Source organism: Hemicordylus capensis, chromosome 2 (genome assembly GCF_027244095.1).
Source record: "Hemicordylus capensis ecotype Gifberg chromosome 2, rHemCap1.1.pri, whole genome shotgun sequence".
Taxonomy (NCBI): domain Eukaryota; kingdom Metazoa; phylum Chordata; class Lepidosauria; order Squamata; family Cordylidae; genus Hemicordylus; species Hemicordylus capensis.
Window position 1 is genome coordinate 251,127,901 of NC_069658.1, and position 18,744 is coordinate 251,146,644.

The 18,744-nt window shown below is 45.2% G+C and overlaps 2 protein-coding genes across 10 annotated transcripts in view; one reads left to right on the forward strand and one right to left on the reverse strand.

Annotated features, from left to right (window-relative positions):
* The window catches only part of LOC128343056 (zinc finger protein 883-like), a 16,914-nt gene extending 14,875 nt beyond the window's left edge, over positions 1-2,039 (reverse strand). The window contains exons 1-2 of the mRNA XM_053291506.1: positions 1,911-2,039; positions 112-204 (exon numbers count right to left, since the gene is read on the reverse strand). Coding sequence (XP_053147481.1) covers positions 112-190 — 79 coding nt within the window. The 5' untranslated portion in view covers positions 191-204; positions 1,911-2,039. The remainder of the gene's footprint in view (positions 1-111; positions 205-1,910) is intronic.
* On the forward strand, positions 1,521-18,470 carry LOC128343059 (uncharacterized). 9 transcript variants are annotated; one of them, XM_053291514.1, is made up of 3 exons: positions 1,521-1,656; positions 14,295-16,052; positions 16,817-18,470. In XM_053291514.1, exons 2-3 carry the CDS (start codon positions 14,870-14,872, stop codon positions 17,623-17,625), a joined length of 1,992 nt encoding a protein of 663 aa, XP_053147489.1. In that variant the 5' UTR covers positions 1,521-1,656; positions 14,295-14,869; the 3' UTR covers positions 17,626-18,470. The 9 variants fall into 9 exon arrangements, with proteins under 9 accessions (XP_053147489.1, XP_053147491.1, XP_053147495.1 ...); XM_053291516.1 differs by having other exon boundaries at positions 14,298-16,052; XM_053291520.1 differs by lacking the exon at positions 1,521-1,656 and adding an exon at positions 1,926-2,055.
* The last annotated feature ends 274 nt before the right edge of the window (positions 18,471-18,744 follow it).

Genomic DNA, 18,744 nt, shown 5'->3' on the forward strand with positions numbered 1-18,744 from the left:
GTCACTAATTAATTTTACAACACAATACTTATCCAGAATCAGACACCAGAATGCTCCACAGAAAAATACAGAAATGGAATATTTTCTGCTTGCATCAATGATTATCCTCACCCGAGGTAACATTTGGAAAAGTCTTGGTGCCCTCTGATCCCTGGAGATCTGGAATATGAGGCTCCTCTCCTTGTTCCATCACATTAGGAATTTCTGATCAAGAAGAAGATATGAGAAAAAGTGGTCAGGAAAGAGAACACCGGCCTCTTGGGATACAGGAAGTGTATGGCTAGGTTCTGTACTAATCCCAGTGTTTCATCCTAAAATCTAATGGTTTTGTATTTAACTTTTCAGTTCTCTCACACAGATAGAATAGTTCTCTCACCTTTGATAGAATTTCCCTTTCCTCCAAAGCTTGATCAGGGATGCAGGATTCTTCCTTTGTCAAAGTTTGGACATCAAGTCTTGTTTGCAAATTGCAAAGCCTGCTTGGGGACTGGGACTACTACTACTACAAAGAGGATAAGACACAGTCACGTGGTAGTGAGTACCCACTGCTAACTGGTAAAAGAGGTGCTTTTCAAAAAGTGGTGATTCTCTTATATTTTGCAGATAGGGAACAGTTGTCTCTACCCAGCACAATATACTTCCAGTGGCTGTTGCTAGTGTCTACTTTATATTTAGTTTTAGACTGTGAGCCCTTTGGGAAAGAGAACTATCTTAATCAACCAACCAACCAAATTTCCCTATGTAAACTGCTTTGAGCACTGATGTTGAAAGTGATATATAAATATTTTTAGTTGTTGTACATTGTGCACAAATAAAGATAAGTGAATTCAATCCAGAATCAATATGAAAACGGAGGAGTGATTCTCGGGCCCAGTTTCCTGTGATGCATTTGGACAACAAATACAACAAATATTTATATACCGCTTTTCAACAACAAGTTTGCAAAGCGGTTTACACAGATCTAAATAAATAAATAAAATGGCTCCCTCCCTGTCCCCTAGGTGCTCACAATCTGAAAAAGAAACATAAGATAGACATCAGCAACAGCCACAGGAGGGATGCTGTGCTGGGGATCGATATGGTCAGTTTCGCTCCCCCTGCTAAATAAAGAGAATCACCACTCTTTGCTCAGTTAGAAGGGGACAAGTTGTTGAATTGAACAGAGCTATTTTTCTAGTTGGTGATAGAAATATAAATCTTAAAAAAGACACAGTGTGATGAAATTGTTCTTCACCCCACAGGTAATCTTTGCATATTCTTAGTTTTGTCAAGAAATACATTCTCTCTACTCTAGTTACGCTCAGAGGTTAATCTAAACCATCTTCCCAGATGGGACTACTGTGGTGAAATAAGTATGTGCATGTCTATTAATATGCAAATTCTCCTTGCCTATTGTTATTCAATGGTACCTGCTACCCCAGGAAGATTCAGAAAGTTCTGGCAAGTGAACTTTCTAGCATTTCCTGCAAAATGACTGAACCTAAGGAAAGAAAAGGGGAGGGGTCTGATTCATGGGGGAGGTAACCCCCTTTGTTTGAAGAAGCTTGCTGGGATTTTAGTGTAAAAGAAGAGGCGGGCAAGGTCTGCTTCCACAAGGTTCAACCCATGGACAGGGGGTGGGAAAAAGAGAACTCTGTAACTGTTTCGTCTGTTAGGGTAAGTAAAGAATTAGGGATAAAGGATGCATTTATTCCATGCTTTTATTTTCCCCTCGCTTGGATGTTAGAAAGTTGCCAGGGAGGAAGAAGCCCTATTGAACAAAAAGGGACTGACTTCTGAGGAAACACGCTTAGAACTGCGCTGCAGCTCTGCACGGGATCGCGGTGCAAGTCTCGCACACGCCAGAAGATCCGGTGGGTGCGGGCTCCATAAGCCTCCTCCTCCCTCCCCAGCACGAAAGCCTCCCTCACCACGAATCCTTTCAGAAGCGAAATCCTCAGTTGCTTCCCTGCCCAGCCGATCCCTCGAATGCTGCCGATTCTTTTTTTTCCTTTGCTTTTCTGCCCCAGCAGTTCTTACAGAGACTCCTCCGCTGCCATCACGATTTCCAAAAAGGTTTGGTCCCCCCGCCTCTCTCTTTTAGCAAATGCAATTACATCGTATCCCGCCTGCTCTGCTCTCCCCCATCCCCCCCCCTACATGTCGTTCATTGGGGAGGGCTCGTGCAGTCCGTTCTTTGTTTTCCGCTTCCCACCATGTGATCGAGCCAGAGAGATCGATCCCTTTTGCAGTGCAATCCAACCCCCCCCACTCGGCTGCCTAAGCGCATGGATGGAGCGAGGGTTGGATGTGTTTGGCCATTGATTGTTTCTGGCTGGTTGCATCCAGCGCCTGCTGGGCCAGAAATTGTTTTTTGGGGAGAAAAATTATCCCTTGCAGTTTTTTAGCCTCGATCCTATCCAGGCTTACTCGGAAGTAGGTCCCACTGAGTTCCGCTGAACAGGATTGGATTGCAAGAGTCATCTTATGCACGCTTACTTGGAAGTAAGTGCCATTGAATTTAGTGGACTTCTTTAAAAAAAAAAAAAAGCTTTTATTTTATAAACAAAACTTCGGAGTAAAGCCGCTTTGGAGCAGGCTGCCGCTCTTTCTACGTTTTCTTGTCTCTCCCTCCCGATTTTTTACGCAAACGTAATATTGGGCTAGTCTTTCTCTCAGCCTAAGTTTTCCTCACCTGCTACAATCTAGTAAAACGGGGGTTCTCAAACTTGGATCCCCAGATGTTAGACTACAACTCCCATTATCCGTTGCCATTGTGGCTTGGGATGGTGGGAATTGTAATCCAGCAACATCTGGGGACCCAAGTTTGAGAACTCCTATTGTAAAACCTTTTCTTGGACCAACCAAAATGACACAACGTCTATAGCAGGCTTTTGAGTTCTCCAGAATGCTTCATTCTGGAAGTTCATTAAAGCAAAAGTGGGGGCGGGGGGGGTCAATTAAAGCAAAAAGGGGGGACGGGCAGCAGGAAACAAGGCGTGCTCTAGGAGCCGTATAAAGTCTGCAGATTAACCGTCTTGGAGTGGAGCAAGAGTTAATGCAGATTTACAAGGTTGCTCGACTCTGGCTGATATCCTGACTACATTTATTTATTATTAATAATAAAAAATACTCATTTTATTATTGAAATGTAATAGTTCTTTAGAGTAACTCCTGAATAGTACTACTGAGTAATTTAATCTGAATGCCAACCTCTTATTCTAGAAGGCACGCTAGGCCTCTGGGACAAAGAAGAATGTGTGTGTCTCCCCCAACCCCATTTTAGAACATATAAAATTTAGCAGTTATTATATTCCATCCATAACTCTGATTGAGGCACGCAGGCCCCTTACTTCTGAGAACAGAATGAAAGGTAGTATTTTATACTAGCGAAAATGTAGATCAATTTTGAGTGTTGTGCCAAGTATCAAGTCAAAACCAAATTAGGTTGTGGTTGGAGAGGGCGCTTAACCCTCAAAGAATAAAGTCCCATCTTCGGATGGTAGTAACTCCTTCCCCACCTTTTCAGAATCTCTATTCCACGAGGCTAATTGTGGTGTTCTCCAAGACTTGTAGACAGTGGGTTAGTTTTGACAAAACAGCCCTGGCACTTGTGATTGTGAAGACAACATGCCAAGAGCACAGACGTCCTGACACACTTCCAGTATGCTTCTTCAATGTGTGTGTGTGTGTGTGTGTGTGTGTAGGGGCCCTGAAGGACCCCTATACATACACCCTAGCAGGGATGTGTCCGAAGTGCAGAGCACTTGTAAGGAAATGCACATGACGTCCGCATGGGAGTTTTTGGGATGCGCGCCGCCCCAGCAGGAAGTTGGAAGGAGCGGCAGAGAGCAGGTAAGCCCCTGATCTCCTTTCTCTTAAAGTTCCCTTTTGCATTTCCTTACAAGTACTCGAACCGTGCTTCTGGCACATCCTTAGGTTCCAGATACTTGTTTAAATGTTTGGATGAACAGCCTCCCCACATGATAAAGGGGTATGTGTGCCAGGAGGGCATTGCACTCTTTCAGCATGTTCCCTTCATATTTATTTATTACATTTATAAACCCGCCCCATCCAGAGGCTCTAATCTTAATCATAATTCATAATCACGTCTGTTGGGCTATATCGTCAGAACCGGCCCAGAAGCGGACTGGAGATAACCATTTTATGTTCAAAAACCGCTGCTGCTAGTGCAGAGGGCAGTTCTTCTCAGGACTGTGGGGTGTGTGTGTGTGCGTGCGGGGGGAGTAACACTTTCCTCCTGTGCTGTTATTGTACCAAAAATTGCCCCCGAAGCAGCTATTTACCCCCAAAGCAACTGTTTGCACACAACCTGCACAATAGTTTTTTTCATCGTATTTCTATTCCGCCTGATATAGAAATCTCCAGGTGGTGTACAAGTTAAAACATAACAAATATAAAAATATAAAAGAGTTAAAATTCATAAAACAGGTAAAAACAATCTTGATGAATAAAAAACATTAACATTTAGATTTTAATTAAAAGCCTGGGAAAACAGATATGTCTTCAGGGTCTTCCTAAAAACAATCAGAGAAGGAGATGCTATTATTTCAGCAGCGAGTGTATTCCAGAACCCCAGGGCAGCCACAGAAAAGGCCCGGTCCCGAGTCACCACTAAACAAGTCAGTGGCAACAGTAACTGGACCTCTCCAGTTGATCTTAATCGGCGACAGGGTTCACAACAGAGAAGGCGTTCTCTTAAGTACCCTGGACCCAAGCCATTGAGGGCTATATAGGTAATAACCAGCACTTTGTGTTTCATTCAGAAACACAGCAGCAGCCCGTGCAATTCTTTCAAAATAGGTGTTATATGATCCCTTCGAGTAAAACTAAAGACCAGTCTGGCAGCCACATTCTGTACCAGTTATAGTTTCTGGACTATCTTCAAAGGCAGCCCTGTGTAGGCTACATTACAGTAGTCAAACCTAGAGGGTTACCAGCATATGTAAGTTGTTGTCCTACCGAGTTGGTGTCGACTCCTGGTGACCACAGAGCCATGTGGTTTTCTTTGGTAGAATACAGGAGGGGATTACCATTGCCCTGGCCACCATAAGTGGCGCAGCAGGGAAATGCTTGACTAACAAGCAGAAGGTTGCTGGTTCGAATCCCCACTGGTATGTTTCCCAGACTATGGGAAACATTATATCAGGCAGCAGTGATATAGGAAGATTCTGAAAGGCATCATCTCAGGCTGTGCTGGAGGAGGCAATGGTAAACCCTTCCTGTATTCTACCAAAGAAAACCACAGGGCTCTGTGGGAACCAGGAGTCAAAATTGACTCGACAGCACACTTCACCTTTACCTTACCATCGCCATCTCCCACATGGTATAAGATGATGCCTTTCAGCATCTTCCTATATTGCTGCTGCCTGATATAGGTGTTTCCCATAGTCTGGGAAACATACCAGCGGGGATTCAAACCAGCAACCTCTTACTCCCTAGGCAAGTTACTTCCTCGCTGAGCCATTGGGTGGCTACCAGCATATGTACCACTGTTTCAAGGTCATTTATCTCCAGAAATGGACATATATCTGGCATATCAGCCGAAGCTGATAAAAAGCACTCCTGGCCAACCTGAAAAACCAGGGTGAGTTTGGGATCCAGGATGACTCCCAGACTACGTACCGGATCTTTTAAGGGGAGTGTAACCCCACATTAAACAAAACAAAAAAACTCAAACACTTCTGATCCACACATTTAGATGGGCGACTACATGTGAATATTGTAATATATTCCCCTTAGGGGATGGGGCCATAATGCAGTGGAGGAGCATCTGCATGCTTGTATGCAGAAGGTCCCAGGTTCAGTCCCTGGCATCTCCAGGTAGGGCTGGGAGAGAGTCCTTCCTGAAACTTTGGAGAGCTGCTGCCAGTCAGTGTACTGTAGAGCTACACTGAGTTAAATGGATAATGGTCTGACTCTGTATAAGGCAGCTTCCTATGTTCCACTTCCTGGTATAAATGGTGACAGACTTAATTTCATATTTAGTGAAATCAGCCCCTGCTAACTGAGCAAAGAGGCATCTCTTAAAGTGGTAATATTTAGCTGTGGGAGAGTAACTGAGTCCCTGTGCACCCCAACATGGCATCCTTCCAGTGGCTGTTGCTGGTGTCTCTGTTTGTTTGTTTGTTTGTTTGTTTGTTTGTTTGTTTGTTTGTTTTTTAAAGATTGTGAGCCCTTTTGAGACAGGGAACCATCTTGTTTCTTTGGGATTTGGTGTCAGGATCTGGTGGGTCACTGTGGGAGACAGAATGCTGGACTAGATGGGCCTGATCCAGCAAGGCTTTTCCATCTTCTTGGCCTTGGGGATTGGCACAAACTGGATGATAGAGTGCTACATTGTGTGTGTTTATGTGTGTAACCTCTGTTTTAATTCCACTTACAACTGATTGCAAAAAATCAATAGTTCTGTTCCAGGGCTATAAAACTATGGCCCTCCTGCAGATGTTGACTGTAATTCCCACCATCTTTGACTATTGTTCACTGTGGCTGGAATTGATGGGAGTTGTAGTCCAACAACAACTGGAGGGCTGAAGTTGTGCAGCCCTGCTTTATTCAAACATCACGTTCAGTGCATGCACAGTCTGTGAACAGTGTGATTGATTGATTAAGTGCTGTCAAGTTGGTGTCTGATTCTTAGCGGCCACTTAGATAGATTCTCTCCAGGATGATCTGTCTTCAACTTGGCCTTGAGTGTACAGTGTACGCATGTACAAATGTGTACACACATACAGTTGTTTGCACATTCTGTTCAATGCATGTAGTGTAGCTGTATTAGTGTTCTTTCTAATTTTTTTCATCTGTGTGTGGAATGAGTTTTGTTCTGGGTGGCCGTATCAAGGCAGTGTCTGCGCACATGCATTCAGAGTGGGGCCTTCCTGATTCAACCTGAGGGGGATCTAAAATTTACTGAGCTGACATAAAAAAAACTTGTGAGCGTGCGCACGCCTTAGAGGGAACACTGATCTGTACCCTGCCTTTGAGGGGGCTTGAACCCAGATTTACTTTTAAAGGTTTCACAGCTATCCACACAAAAGCATGTACATGAGTACAGACACCTGTACGCATGCACAGCATAATGTCTGAATAGGACTAATGTCTCTGCAGCACTTCCAGTGTGGAAGCAGCTTCACTGATGCATCATTCATTTGGGATTAGTAGATGTGTGGAAATCAGTGACATATTTCTTTTCATATACTTTCCCCTGGATGTGTTATTTTATGGAAGTTTGTGCTTATATCTGAACAAGTTTTGTAATCTAATCTCTTCGTAACTTTGCATTTGAGCATGGTGGAGTTAACCTTCATTTCAAAATCCAAATATGATTCAGAGAAGTGTCCATATAATTTAAAATCAATTCCATTTACTTATTCTTTATTTTATTTTTACATGTATGTCCCATTCTTCCTCTGCAGAGCTCAGGGTGATGTACATAGTTATGTTTATCCTCACAACAACCCTGTGAGGTAAGTTAGGCTGAGAAATATGTGACTGGCCCAGAGTCACCCGGTGAGGTTCATGGCTGGATGGGGATTTGAACTTGAGTCTCCCTGGTCCTAGTCTAACACACTGACCACTGCAGCAGAGTGGCTCTCAACGGAATTAGCTTCAGACTTGAAGGGCACCAGTTTTAACCTCACTAAGAAAGTGAGAGTTCTGTATCTAAGGATGAGGGAATATGTTTTGTTGTGTCAGGAAAGGTTTGATGCAGGGGTATCTCGGTAATGAGGTGTTTGCCCCAGGTGGCTATTTTGGAGGCAGCAGAATGCACCCCTGCCTGCTTTCACACGCCCCCCCCCCCCGCCCCCACTCAGTTACACCACTTGGCTGAGCTAGCACCAGCTCCTCTACTGTTTTCCTTGAGAGGGACGGGGAGCGCTTCGGAGAGCTTCAGCAAAACTCTGAGGGCTGCTTGGTTCCCTGCTGCTTTCAGCCTACAAGCTGCAGCAGCGTCTTGGCCCGCCTCTCAGTTCCTCCCCGCTCAGAATTTGAATGCATTTGGAGTGGGAGGAGCTGGCTGTTGGATTATTTCCAATCAGGGGAAGGAAAAAAGATCTAAACCTTTTCTGTGAGAGAGGTGAGTGTGTGTGTGTGTGTGTGTGTGTGTGTGTGTGAGAGAGAGAGAGAGAAGCTTTGTTTTTGTTTTTTGTGCTCCTGGATATTTTTCTTGTTTCGTTCTTTTTTTCTTTTCCTTTTCCTCTTTTTGCACTTGGGAAGAGCGAGAAGTTCCCCCCCCCCCATTGCTTTCAAGTTGCAGGAAGGAGAGAGAGAAAGAATCCTAACTCTGCTTTGGCTAAAGTGGCCTGGTGTTTTAAAATTCTTTTCCCTGTGCCTCCTCTCTCTCCTCTCTCTCTCTCTCATCCTGGGTTTTGCAAAATTGGTCTCTCCCCACCACCCACCCTTCTGCTTTTCTATGGCATGTGCTCCTCTGGGTGTGTTCACACACATCAAGGAACTGAAGTTCCCCCAGCCTTCGATATGGAGAGGCTGGCATTGCGGATGATCACTTATCTCAGTTACAATCACCTATCTCAGTTTGTGGAAATAGCCACGTTGAGCTAGAAATACACCCCCTGTCCAAGCCTCCCAGTGAGGTCCTCTATGCTGTCCGAGCTTGCTTTGCACTGCCTTTCAACAGACAAGCCTTCCCTACGCGAGCCACCTTGCAGCCATTGGTCCTGATGGCAAAGGGGACGGGCTGGCCTGAAACAAACCAGAAGTTAATGAAGAGCATGGGTTCAGACGTAGCACATGCTTCAGGGAGAGCAGCACTTGGTTTGGCACACCAGCTTCAAACCCTGGTTACCCTTCTAGGTTTGAGGCCCTGAGTAAACCTCCAGTTCCTGCCTTGGCATGGGTTTAGATGGTCATAGTCAAGTCAGTTACCAACTTTGCAAGGACGTTCCATGTTATGTGTGATCCCACTCGGTGGGGGTTGGAGTAAATACTAGCTTGCTTGTTAGTTTTAATCTGATCTCTGTGTTTCCTCCCCACCCACCCCCGGCCTTGTGCTTTTGCTTTCCTATTATTATATTTTCCCCCATAAGCGGTTTACATAGCAAAAGGAATGAGAAGATTGTTTCCTGCCTCCAAATGGCTGACAGTTCTGCCTCTGGCGTAGGGTGGGAGAAAGAATCCTAGATGGTTTGTTAGTTCGAAAGTGCTCTCTCTCTCTCTCTCTCCCCCCACCCCCCGCCGCCGCCTTTCCTACCACATGTGTCTCTATGGACTGAATCCTAACTTGTTTGCTGGTTTTATGAATACAATGAATATTTATATACTGCTTTTCAACAAAAGTTCCCAAAGCAGTTTACATAGATACTAGCTGACCCCGCACATAGCATCTGTGCAGCGCTTTGGGGCCGGCTGTTTCCCCCTCCGTCTCCCTCCTGCCCCGGTCTCTCCACTCTTCCCCTTCCCTCCAGCCTCGCGCTCTCTAGCCTTACCCCCTCCCGTTCCTCCCCCCACACAGAGCCTCACCGGGCAGCTAAGAAGGGCCCCGCTGCCACCAGTTTTTTCTCCCTCCCGTCCGCCTGCTGCTGCCGCCACTTTTCTCTCTCCCCATCCTCCCGCCCGCCACTGCTTTTCTCTCCCCCCTCCACCCGCCCGCCGCCACTTTTCTCTCCCCCGCCCGCCGCTGCTGCTTTTCTCTCTCCCCCTCCTCCGCCCGTCCGCCGCCGCCACTTTCTTCCCCCTCTCCTTTTCCCTCCTCACTCGGCCGGGCCTCGTGTCACGAGAGTTCCGCCACCAAATCCTCGACACGCATGCCGGCTAAGAGAATTAATTATATAGATACAGAAAGAAAGAAAATGGACCCCTATCCCCAAAAGGCTCACCATCGAAAAAAGAAATATAAGATAGACACTAGCAACAGCCACTGGAGGGATGCTGTGCTGGAGATGAATAAGGCCAGTTGCTCTACCCCTGCTAAATAAAGAGAATCACTACTTTAAAAGGGTGCCTATTTGCTCTGTTAGCAGGGCAAATCTAGTCTCTCTCTTTCTCTCTCTCTCTCTGTGTTTTCTTCTCATTTGCTTTACTATTATTATCGATATATGTATACAGCTTTTTAAAAAGTAGCTCACATAGCAAAATGTTTGAGAAAATTTTGGCACCTGGTAACCTCCAGGCTTGACTGTTGCAATAAGCTTTACATGGGGCTGCCTTTGTACATAGTTCATAACTTCAGTTAGTTTAAAATGTGGCAGCCAGATTGGTCTCTGGGGCAACCCGAGGAGACCATATTATGCCTGTTTTGAAACAGTTGCACTGGCTGCCAATATGTTTCCGGGCAAAATACAAAGTGCAGGTTATTACCTTTAAAGCCCTAAACGGCTTAGGTCCTAGTTACTTTAGAGAGCGCCTTCTTCTGCACAATCCCCCTGCATCTTAAGGTCATCTGAGAAGGTTCGTCTTCAGTTACCACCAACACACATGGTGGCAACTCAGAGGCAGGCCTTCTCTGTAGCTGTTCCTGGGCTGTGTAATGCACCCCTGGCAGAAATCCGTAATCTGAGTTCATTATTGGCTTTCAGGAGAGCCCTTAAGACCTATCTGTTTGGCCTGCCCTTCCAGGGTTTTTTTAACTGTTTTTAAAACGTAAAGGTTTGGCCTGGTATTTCAGTGTTTTAAAAACTGTTTTAATTGTTTAAATAATGGTTTTATGTTGTTTTTGAAGTTTTTGATGTTAATAGTTAATTGGTTTTAGTTTTGTTTTAATGTAAACTGCCCTGAGCCATTTTTGGAAGGACGGTATAGAAACCAAATAAATAAATGATAATAAAATGTCCCTCCACAGAAAAGGTGGTGGTGAAATATTAAACTTTTGCTCTATTCTTATAGCAGCAGCTTATATACACATTATTTACATACTAGCTGGGCTGGAAGCAGAACATCTGCGTCTCTGATGCCCACTCAGCTCACTCCCCACCACCGCCTGTGGTTTCTGGCTGGCTTTCAAGATGGCCTATCCCCTCCTGCTGTCGCCTCCTCATTCCGCCAGCCGGCCAGGCCTGCTGCTGCCTCCTCATCCTGGCAGCACCATTGCCTCCTCTCCCTCACCCTGGTGGCCGGGCCCGCCACTGCCGCCTCCTCACCTCAGCGGCTGGGCTGGGCCGGGCCCACCACCACCTCTTTACCCCGGCAGCTGGGTCTGCCGCCATTACCTCCTCACCCCGGTGGTCAGGCCCGCCGCCACCTCCATTATTTCTCCGCATCCCGTCGCTAGTCTCGCGAGACCTGCCATGCATGGGATTAGCGATGGGTACGCCTAGGAGAAATAAATATATAGATAGTCTATTTTTATATAAGTTTGCAGTGGAATAAAATTCCCACCTTATTTCACTCCTTGCAAAGGGTTACAGACTGCAAAACTGAAAATTAAGCAATTCCCCCCTCCTCCCCCATCAAAAACACTCAATTTTATGATCTTTTCTTATACATTTACATCACAATAAGATTTATAACACGGATCATGGGGAATTGTTTTTAAAGTTGTCTTTCCCCCTTGCCCTTCATGTGCTTGCTCATCTTTAAATCCTAAAGAACAGAGGTATTTTCATATTATGGTTTGAAATCAGATTGATGGTAAATATATATTTGTCTAGATTGCTTGCAACTTGCATTTTCTTCTTGGATAGACCTTTTGGCAAGGTGATCTTTATGCTTTCTTTATGAGGAATGTGTATTTGCTCACGTATGAAAGAGAATTTGAGTAATTTCTTGAGATTACAGTGTATATTTGAAGGACAGCTATTGACAGACCTCTCTTCCTCTATGAATTTGTCTGATTCTCTTAAAGCCATCTAAATTGTGCTACATTGAGGTGTGTGTGTGTGTGTGTGTGTGTGTGTGTGTGTGTGTGTGTGTGTCCCCTTTTGGGGTGGGCCTGTCAGCAAGGGAGTTCTTATGTTTCTTTGAGGAAGGTGTTTTGCCAATGAAATGTTGGTGAGTATGAAGCTTTCTTCTACTGAATCAGAGCACTGGTTTATCCAGTTCATTATAGTCTGCTGTAACTGGCTGCAGCTCAGGATTTCAGGCATGGTTCTTTTCCTGCCCTAACTGGAGATGCCAGGGATTAAACCTGGGACTGTGTGGTAGTTTTATTAATGGGAGAAGGATTTTACTTTCTTAAAACTCAAAATGTTTGTGCATTTTTAACTGGGGGGAAACCCTAAGCCTTAAAAGCTGAACATTGGTGAAGCTTTACATTGGTGAAAGTGTTAACTCACTGTGCGGCAGCTATGAAAAAGGCTAGTTCTGTGCTCAGAATCCTTAGGAAGCGGTTTGAAAATAAAACTGCTAATATTATAAAGCCCTTATACAAAATGATGTTGCAGCCACATTTGGAGTACTCTGTACCGTTCTGGTCACCATATCTTAAGAAGGACATTGTAGAACTGGAAAAGGTGCAGAAGAAGGCAACCAAGATTATCAGGGGCCTAGAGCATGCATCTTACAAGGTTACAACAGCTGGGGCTTTTTCGTTTAGAAAAAAGACGACTGAGGGAAGACATGATAGAGGTCTATAAAATCATGTGTGGTATGGAGAAGGTTGATAGAGAGAAATTTCTCTCTCTCTTATAACACCAGAACCAGAGGTCATCTCATGAAACTGCCAAGAAATTTAGGACTGACAAAAGGAAGTACTTTTTCCACACAACATATCAACTTGTGGAATTCTCTGCCACAAGATGTAGTGACAGCCAACAGCCTGATGGCTTTAAGAGGGGTTTAGATAAATTCACGAAGGACAGGTCTATCAGTGGCTACTAGTCTGAGGGCTATAGAACACCTCCAGCCCTCAGAGGCAGAATGCTTCTGAATACCAGTTGCAGGGGAGTAACAGCAAGAGAGAGGGCACGCCCTCTCAGCCAGGGATGGAGGGAGACCAGCATCAGCCTCTTTGCAAGCAAAATAACACCTCTGCGTCTGACGGGTTCTTCGAACCCATTCATGCGGTGGTGGCTCTGCCCCTGCTCTCAGCTCTTGCCTGTGGGCTTCTCAGAGGCATCTGTTGGGCCACTGTGTGAAACAGGATGCTGGACTAGATAGGCCTTGGGCCTGATCCAGCAGGGCTGTTCTTACATTCTTATCCTCTAGCAATAAGAAAAGGCTATTGAGTTGCAGAAGGTCCACACAACAGCTTTGAGGCCAGTAATGCCTGGGAAATGGGTCAATAATGCCATTTCAGGCTGGGGTAGAGTTCCATGTTTGAATATTTCTTCCGAATATGAACAAAAGCAATGCAAACAAAAGCAGAAGCTTCCCTCCACACAGAAATGTAGTGTGTCAGGAAGAATGCTGGGCTGAACTTTTCTCCCTGACATGCCACTTTGCTGCGTACAGGAATATTTTTAGATGGGGCAGCATTTAAGTGCTGCAGTTCAAGGAAAGGTTGGCCACTGGTGGAACAGGGGAAGGAGCTGGGTGGCAGATTGTTCTTTATCTCAAACTGTAGGACGCTTTGGCCCACCCCTGGTCCAAAGAGTAATGAAAAATCTTTGAAAGCAAACATTTAATGGATTGTCACAAATACAAGGGGGAAACATAGTGTGTTGTGTTACTGATAGATGCATGGCTGTCTTGCATACAGGACAGTCTTATCAGTGATTGCTCCAACCAAGACTGCAAAATGCCTTCCCTTTAAAGGTTTGCACTGCTCTTGCCACTCTCCCCTGGTTTTTGTTTTGGTTTTTTGGTAGGCTGTAGAAGATAATTTGTTTACCCGGGCCTGAGTTGATTGGTGGTTTATCCTCAGTTCTCTTTTCTCTTTGTTCCCAGGGTTTCTTTAATCTGACTGATTTCTTATTTTGTAGTCTCTCCCAATTCTTACTATGGATTCCCCCTCTCCGCTTAGTTCATATTACAATTTTATTGTGGTTTATTTATCTTTTATAAATCTTTTTGCAGTGTTTGTATTGAAGCTGTAAACATCCTTGGATTTACAGACCAAAAACAGTATTCAAAGACAATAGGCAGTATATAAATAGAACAAACAAAATGATCAAGTCTTCAGAATATCCGGACTAGATAATTTCAAGATGGCTACCACTTTAAGTGAGCTGAATGGATTGACTTTGTTTTGCTTGTTTGTTAGGTTTATATCTTACTCTGTCCGATAGGCTCAGAGCAGCTTCAGGTGTTTTAAAGAAATAATAATAATCCTGTACTCAAGCGACACACAATCTTTAAAAAGGGGGGGGAAAGTTGCACACTCATTTGTTGCTCAGTTCATTTATGTTACAATGCTGTATTCGTTTTATTTGTTTATTCCAGTTCTCTTGTTATTCCAGCAGGCAGTGGATGTGTGAAGGATGAGAGGAATCTTCAAAAAACCAATAACCTGCTGGAGTCAAACTGAAGACCTTTAAGACATGCCAAAGGAAGGGCTTTCCAGAATCCAGAGAAGGCAGACGTTTATGGTAGTTCATACAGACTAACAAGATAATTAATAATAATAACTCCATTTGTTGGCTGCCGCATAACAATTGTTTTCTGAGCAGCTCACAAAGTAAAACAATAAAATAACGTGATCAGAAAACCATTTTATTTGCTGGAGAATGTGAGAATAAAAGTTAGTCTAGCAGAAGTCCAAAATAAGAGTCATAAGTCTGGGAGGGCGGAAAGCAGACAACAGGCTCTAAATATTGTGCACTGGAGCGGGGGAAAGCCATAGAACTCAATATAAGAGTTTACACTAAGTTGGTTCAGAGGTCATGTGGAACATATTCAAGACCTCTCTACATCCTTCTGTTGCCCCAGTGGATATATAGGAAGACCACACTCCAACAACCGGTTAGTCTCCAGCTTGGTTGCCTCCATACCTGCCCCACTAATTAAGGCATTGCAGGCTGCCGCTGCCTCCACTATGGCATTGCAAGTCAGCTCTGTTACAGCTGAGGACGCAGTAGATTTTCAGCAGCCCCCCAAAACACGGGCAAAGTACTGGAGTGAATCTGAAACTGGAGTCCTTGTAGACCTCTGGGTCAGCGAGCAGGTCCAGGCAGCACTACAGCACCAGTACCATAATGAAACTATATATAAGTGGATCTCGAAGGAGATGACCAAGCGAGGGTATAACCGCAGTGGTGCCCAGTGCAAAGAGAGGGTGAATCTTCTGAAGAAGAAATTCAAGCAGCTCGTTGCCCACAACAGGTGCTTGGGTGTGGAGCCAAGAACTATGCCACACTACAAGAAGTTGGCAGCGGTGCTCTTGAACCGGAGGGGTGTCGCCCTCAGCCATACAGCCGGAAGCAGCCTCCCCATCACAGACCAGAGGCAGGGGGCGAACAAGATGGCTGTGCCGAGTACAAGCAAGGTTGCTGTCCTGGCTCCTGTGGCAAGCACATCAAGCGCTAGCCCCTTTCCTGTTCTAGGACACGTGGCATCCCAGGAAGCCTTGGAACCCTCTCGCTTGACACCCCTGACCTCGAAGAGACCTCCGCAGCAATTGCTCACAGGGGCAAGGGTCGAGCATGTGGGGGTCTCTCAGGAAAGACCTGGCATCCCCCTTGCCTCTCAGGCGCAGCCTAGGAAGCATCTGGAAGCCACAGCAAGGGGGCTTCTTTCTGCCTCGACCGTTGCCAATGGCAAGGAAGCCCTCCGTTTGGGAAGTGGGCTGCCCCACACCCAGCTCAAACATGTGCACCCGGTGGAGGTGTGCCTGGTGGACGAACACGGCCAGACCACTGAGTCTGCCATGTACTCCCCTGTTCCAAAAGGAGAAATAGAAGAAGAGGAACTATTGGTTGAGGTGATCCATGTCAATATGGATCCAGCTATTGTAGAGGAAGTCATACAGTCATTGGAGGAGCCTGGGGAACCTCTAGGAGGCATTCATGAAGCAATAGACCCACAATCCTCAATGGAGTCCTCACTTCAGCCTCAGTCTGAGGAACTCTTCTCACCGATCCCTGCACATTTACTCCAGTCCTTGGGAAGTGATTCTGTCTTTGATGACTTTCCCTCTTCCTCCATTGACAAAGACAGTGGAGGAGAAGTTCTAGGAGCGGACAGCAACACAAGCCTTTCTGAGGGACTCGAAGGTAAAGGTTAGTATAGTTCACTGTCTCATGCATGCTTTCTGCTCTTGTCCCCAGGCATTTACAAATCCACAGCCCTCTGGCGAGCAGGACACCCAGCACCACACAGATCTTTTCACCAGAAGTCTTATTTCCACTGCCATTTTTGAGAAGTATTTTCTGAGCATTAGGAGAGCGCTCCCATTATTTCTTACCATCTCCATAACCCAATACAAATGACCAAAGACCTTAGCAGTGTTCTCTCTAATCTTTTTCATCTGTGCGCGGAATGAGTTTTGTTCTGGGCAGCAGTATCAAGGCAGTGTGTGCGCACATGTATATTCAGAGTGGGACCTTCCTGATTCAATCTGAGTGGGATCTAAAATTAGCTGAGTGGACATCAAAAAACGTGTGTGTGTGTGTGTGTGTGTGTGTGTGTATGCACGCGCATGCCTTAGGGGGAAAACTGTTCCTGAGCCTGCTGCTTGTGTGCTGGAAAAGGAGCTGAGGGAAGAGAGGGCATTGGTGGCAACCACAGATAATGGCTGGCTAGTGAGCTTTGCCTAAATTTGTGGATCCATGCTTGTCCCCTTTATCTGTTTTACTTAAGTCTGTTTTCAGAATACACCACAGCTTTGCTGTCTGTGCGGTGTGCATTTCTTTTAACCCCCGCACCCCAAACCTTGGGATTCTGTAATCACTTGTTAGAACCCCTCTGAATCAGCACTAACTTAAAAGGTTCTTTAAATTAACATTTTCATTACAAAGAGTTTTTGTTCTTGGTTATTTCACAGGTGAATATGTGGATGAGCAGCCAGACGGTGAAGCTAATGTTGACATGGTGGGAGATGAACCGACTGCCCTTGATCCCCCTGAAATTCCTCCTCAAGGACTAGAGGGACAAGTTCCTCCGGAAGTAGTTGGAGGAGGTGCTGAGAGACGGCCACTCACTAACGCTCAGCGTGCAGCACGGTTCAGGAATAGGAAAAGAACGGAAAAGGTGCTCCTAGCTAAAGAATTTGTAAGAGAGACTGCAAGAACGCGTGAGAAGATCTGTGAACTCTTAAGGGAACTTGACCGTAACGAGCATCAGAGAAGACTGGATGACAGAAGGGTGCTAGTTTGGGTGTCCGATCAAACAGCGAGGGCCATGCACAAAATCACGCGGGAATCTACAAGCTCCATATGCAACACTCTGCGTGAATGCATCAGAGAATCTGACGCGGCTTTCGAGCGGGGGATGGAGGCACATACTGCTCAGCTGAAGCGTATTGCTAACTTAATGTCTGCCCGTCTCAGTCAGCAGCCCATGGCACCTCCCCCTCCCCAGGTTTACCCACATCCTTATTTCATTCAGCAGCCAATGATGCCTGCCCCTTTCCCTTCTCAGCTAGAAAGGGAGGATGCAGCTGCAACAGAGATGGAAGTCCCAAAAGCTACAGGACAGTCTGCAGGGCAATCCCCAGCCACTCATACTTTGAAGAGGAAGAAGCCATCCTCCACTAGTGTCACACCATCGCAGTCACCAGTGCAGCAGTTGCATTCAGTAGTTGTAAAGTTGGAGGAAGAGTCAGAAGTCAGTGGGTCTGAGACAGAAGAGTAGCAGTGGGACCCTGTTATGTAACATTTGTATTTTGTTTCTCAGGTTGCTTTTTAAAATGCTCAGTTATAAGCAGAGATATGGAGTGGAATATTTTCTGTGGGAAGTTTTCCAAAACAGAAAATTTCCCAGGAAAATTTCCTGCACTTCTTCTGTGGGGAATTTTTTCCATCTTATTGGAAATTCATTGGCTAACATCCAGACTAGAACTGCACGTGTTCAATAGTGCAAGTTCCAGATTATCACTGTGCAGTTGCTTGAGTGCAAGAAGGAGCCATTTTTGCTAATCTCTTTCCTCTGAAGCCCACTTCGCGAACAAAAGTTTGTTCCTTCCCTTGCTGAAGCATTAGCAGAGTGGAAGTTGGGAGGTCACACTGCTGCATAATATTTATTTTATATTTGTATAATCATATACCAATACCCAATAAAAATTAGGTCTCTATGTTGGAATCTCCAGCAGAAATGCATCATCATCTTAGCGCTGGCACAGTTGGCTCCAGGCAGTACTTACTAATTCTGGCATGGGAGGGGGAAGATTAATGTAAAATTAGGACACCTTCTCCCCCCCCCATTTTTATGCAAATTAGGAAAAAGTTGCATGGGAAAAATTCCCAGAAAGGTTTTCCAGAAAATTTTCTTATTCACAATTTCCCAGAAAAATCCACATCTCTGGTTATAAGACTGTTTAATGTTTCTCTATCGGATTATGGAAAACAATACTTGAGGCTCTCTCTACTCGATTCTGTGTTAGAAATATAAGCAGTACAATTATTCTGATAATGCAGTCATTGGTTGGTTTTAAAAAAGCACCCTCTGATGAACACAATTAAAAATGTTTTTGTGATGAACTCCATCGGGTTTTCTTCTGTAAACACTCTCTACCTTCATGGCCATTATAGTTTTGCAGCACCAAGGTCAGAATTTGAGAGAAAGCTACTATTTCTCAGAAGGCCCATCAAATTGTCATTGAGATCCCCTGGACACTTTGCAGGAATTTTATTAGAGTTCCTCCAGTGGCCACCCACCATGTCTTTACTTTGGGGGAAATGGGGCCACCTAATGGTGCATCGGGGAAATGACTTGACTAGCAAGCCAGAGGTTGCCGGTTCGAATCCCCACTAG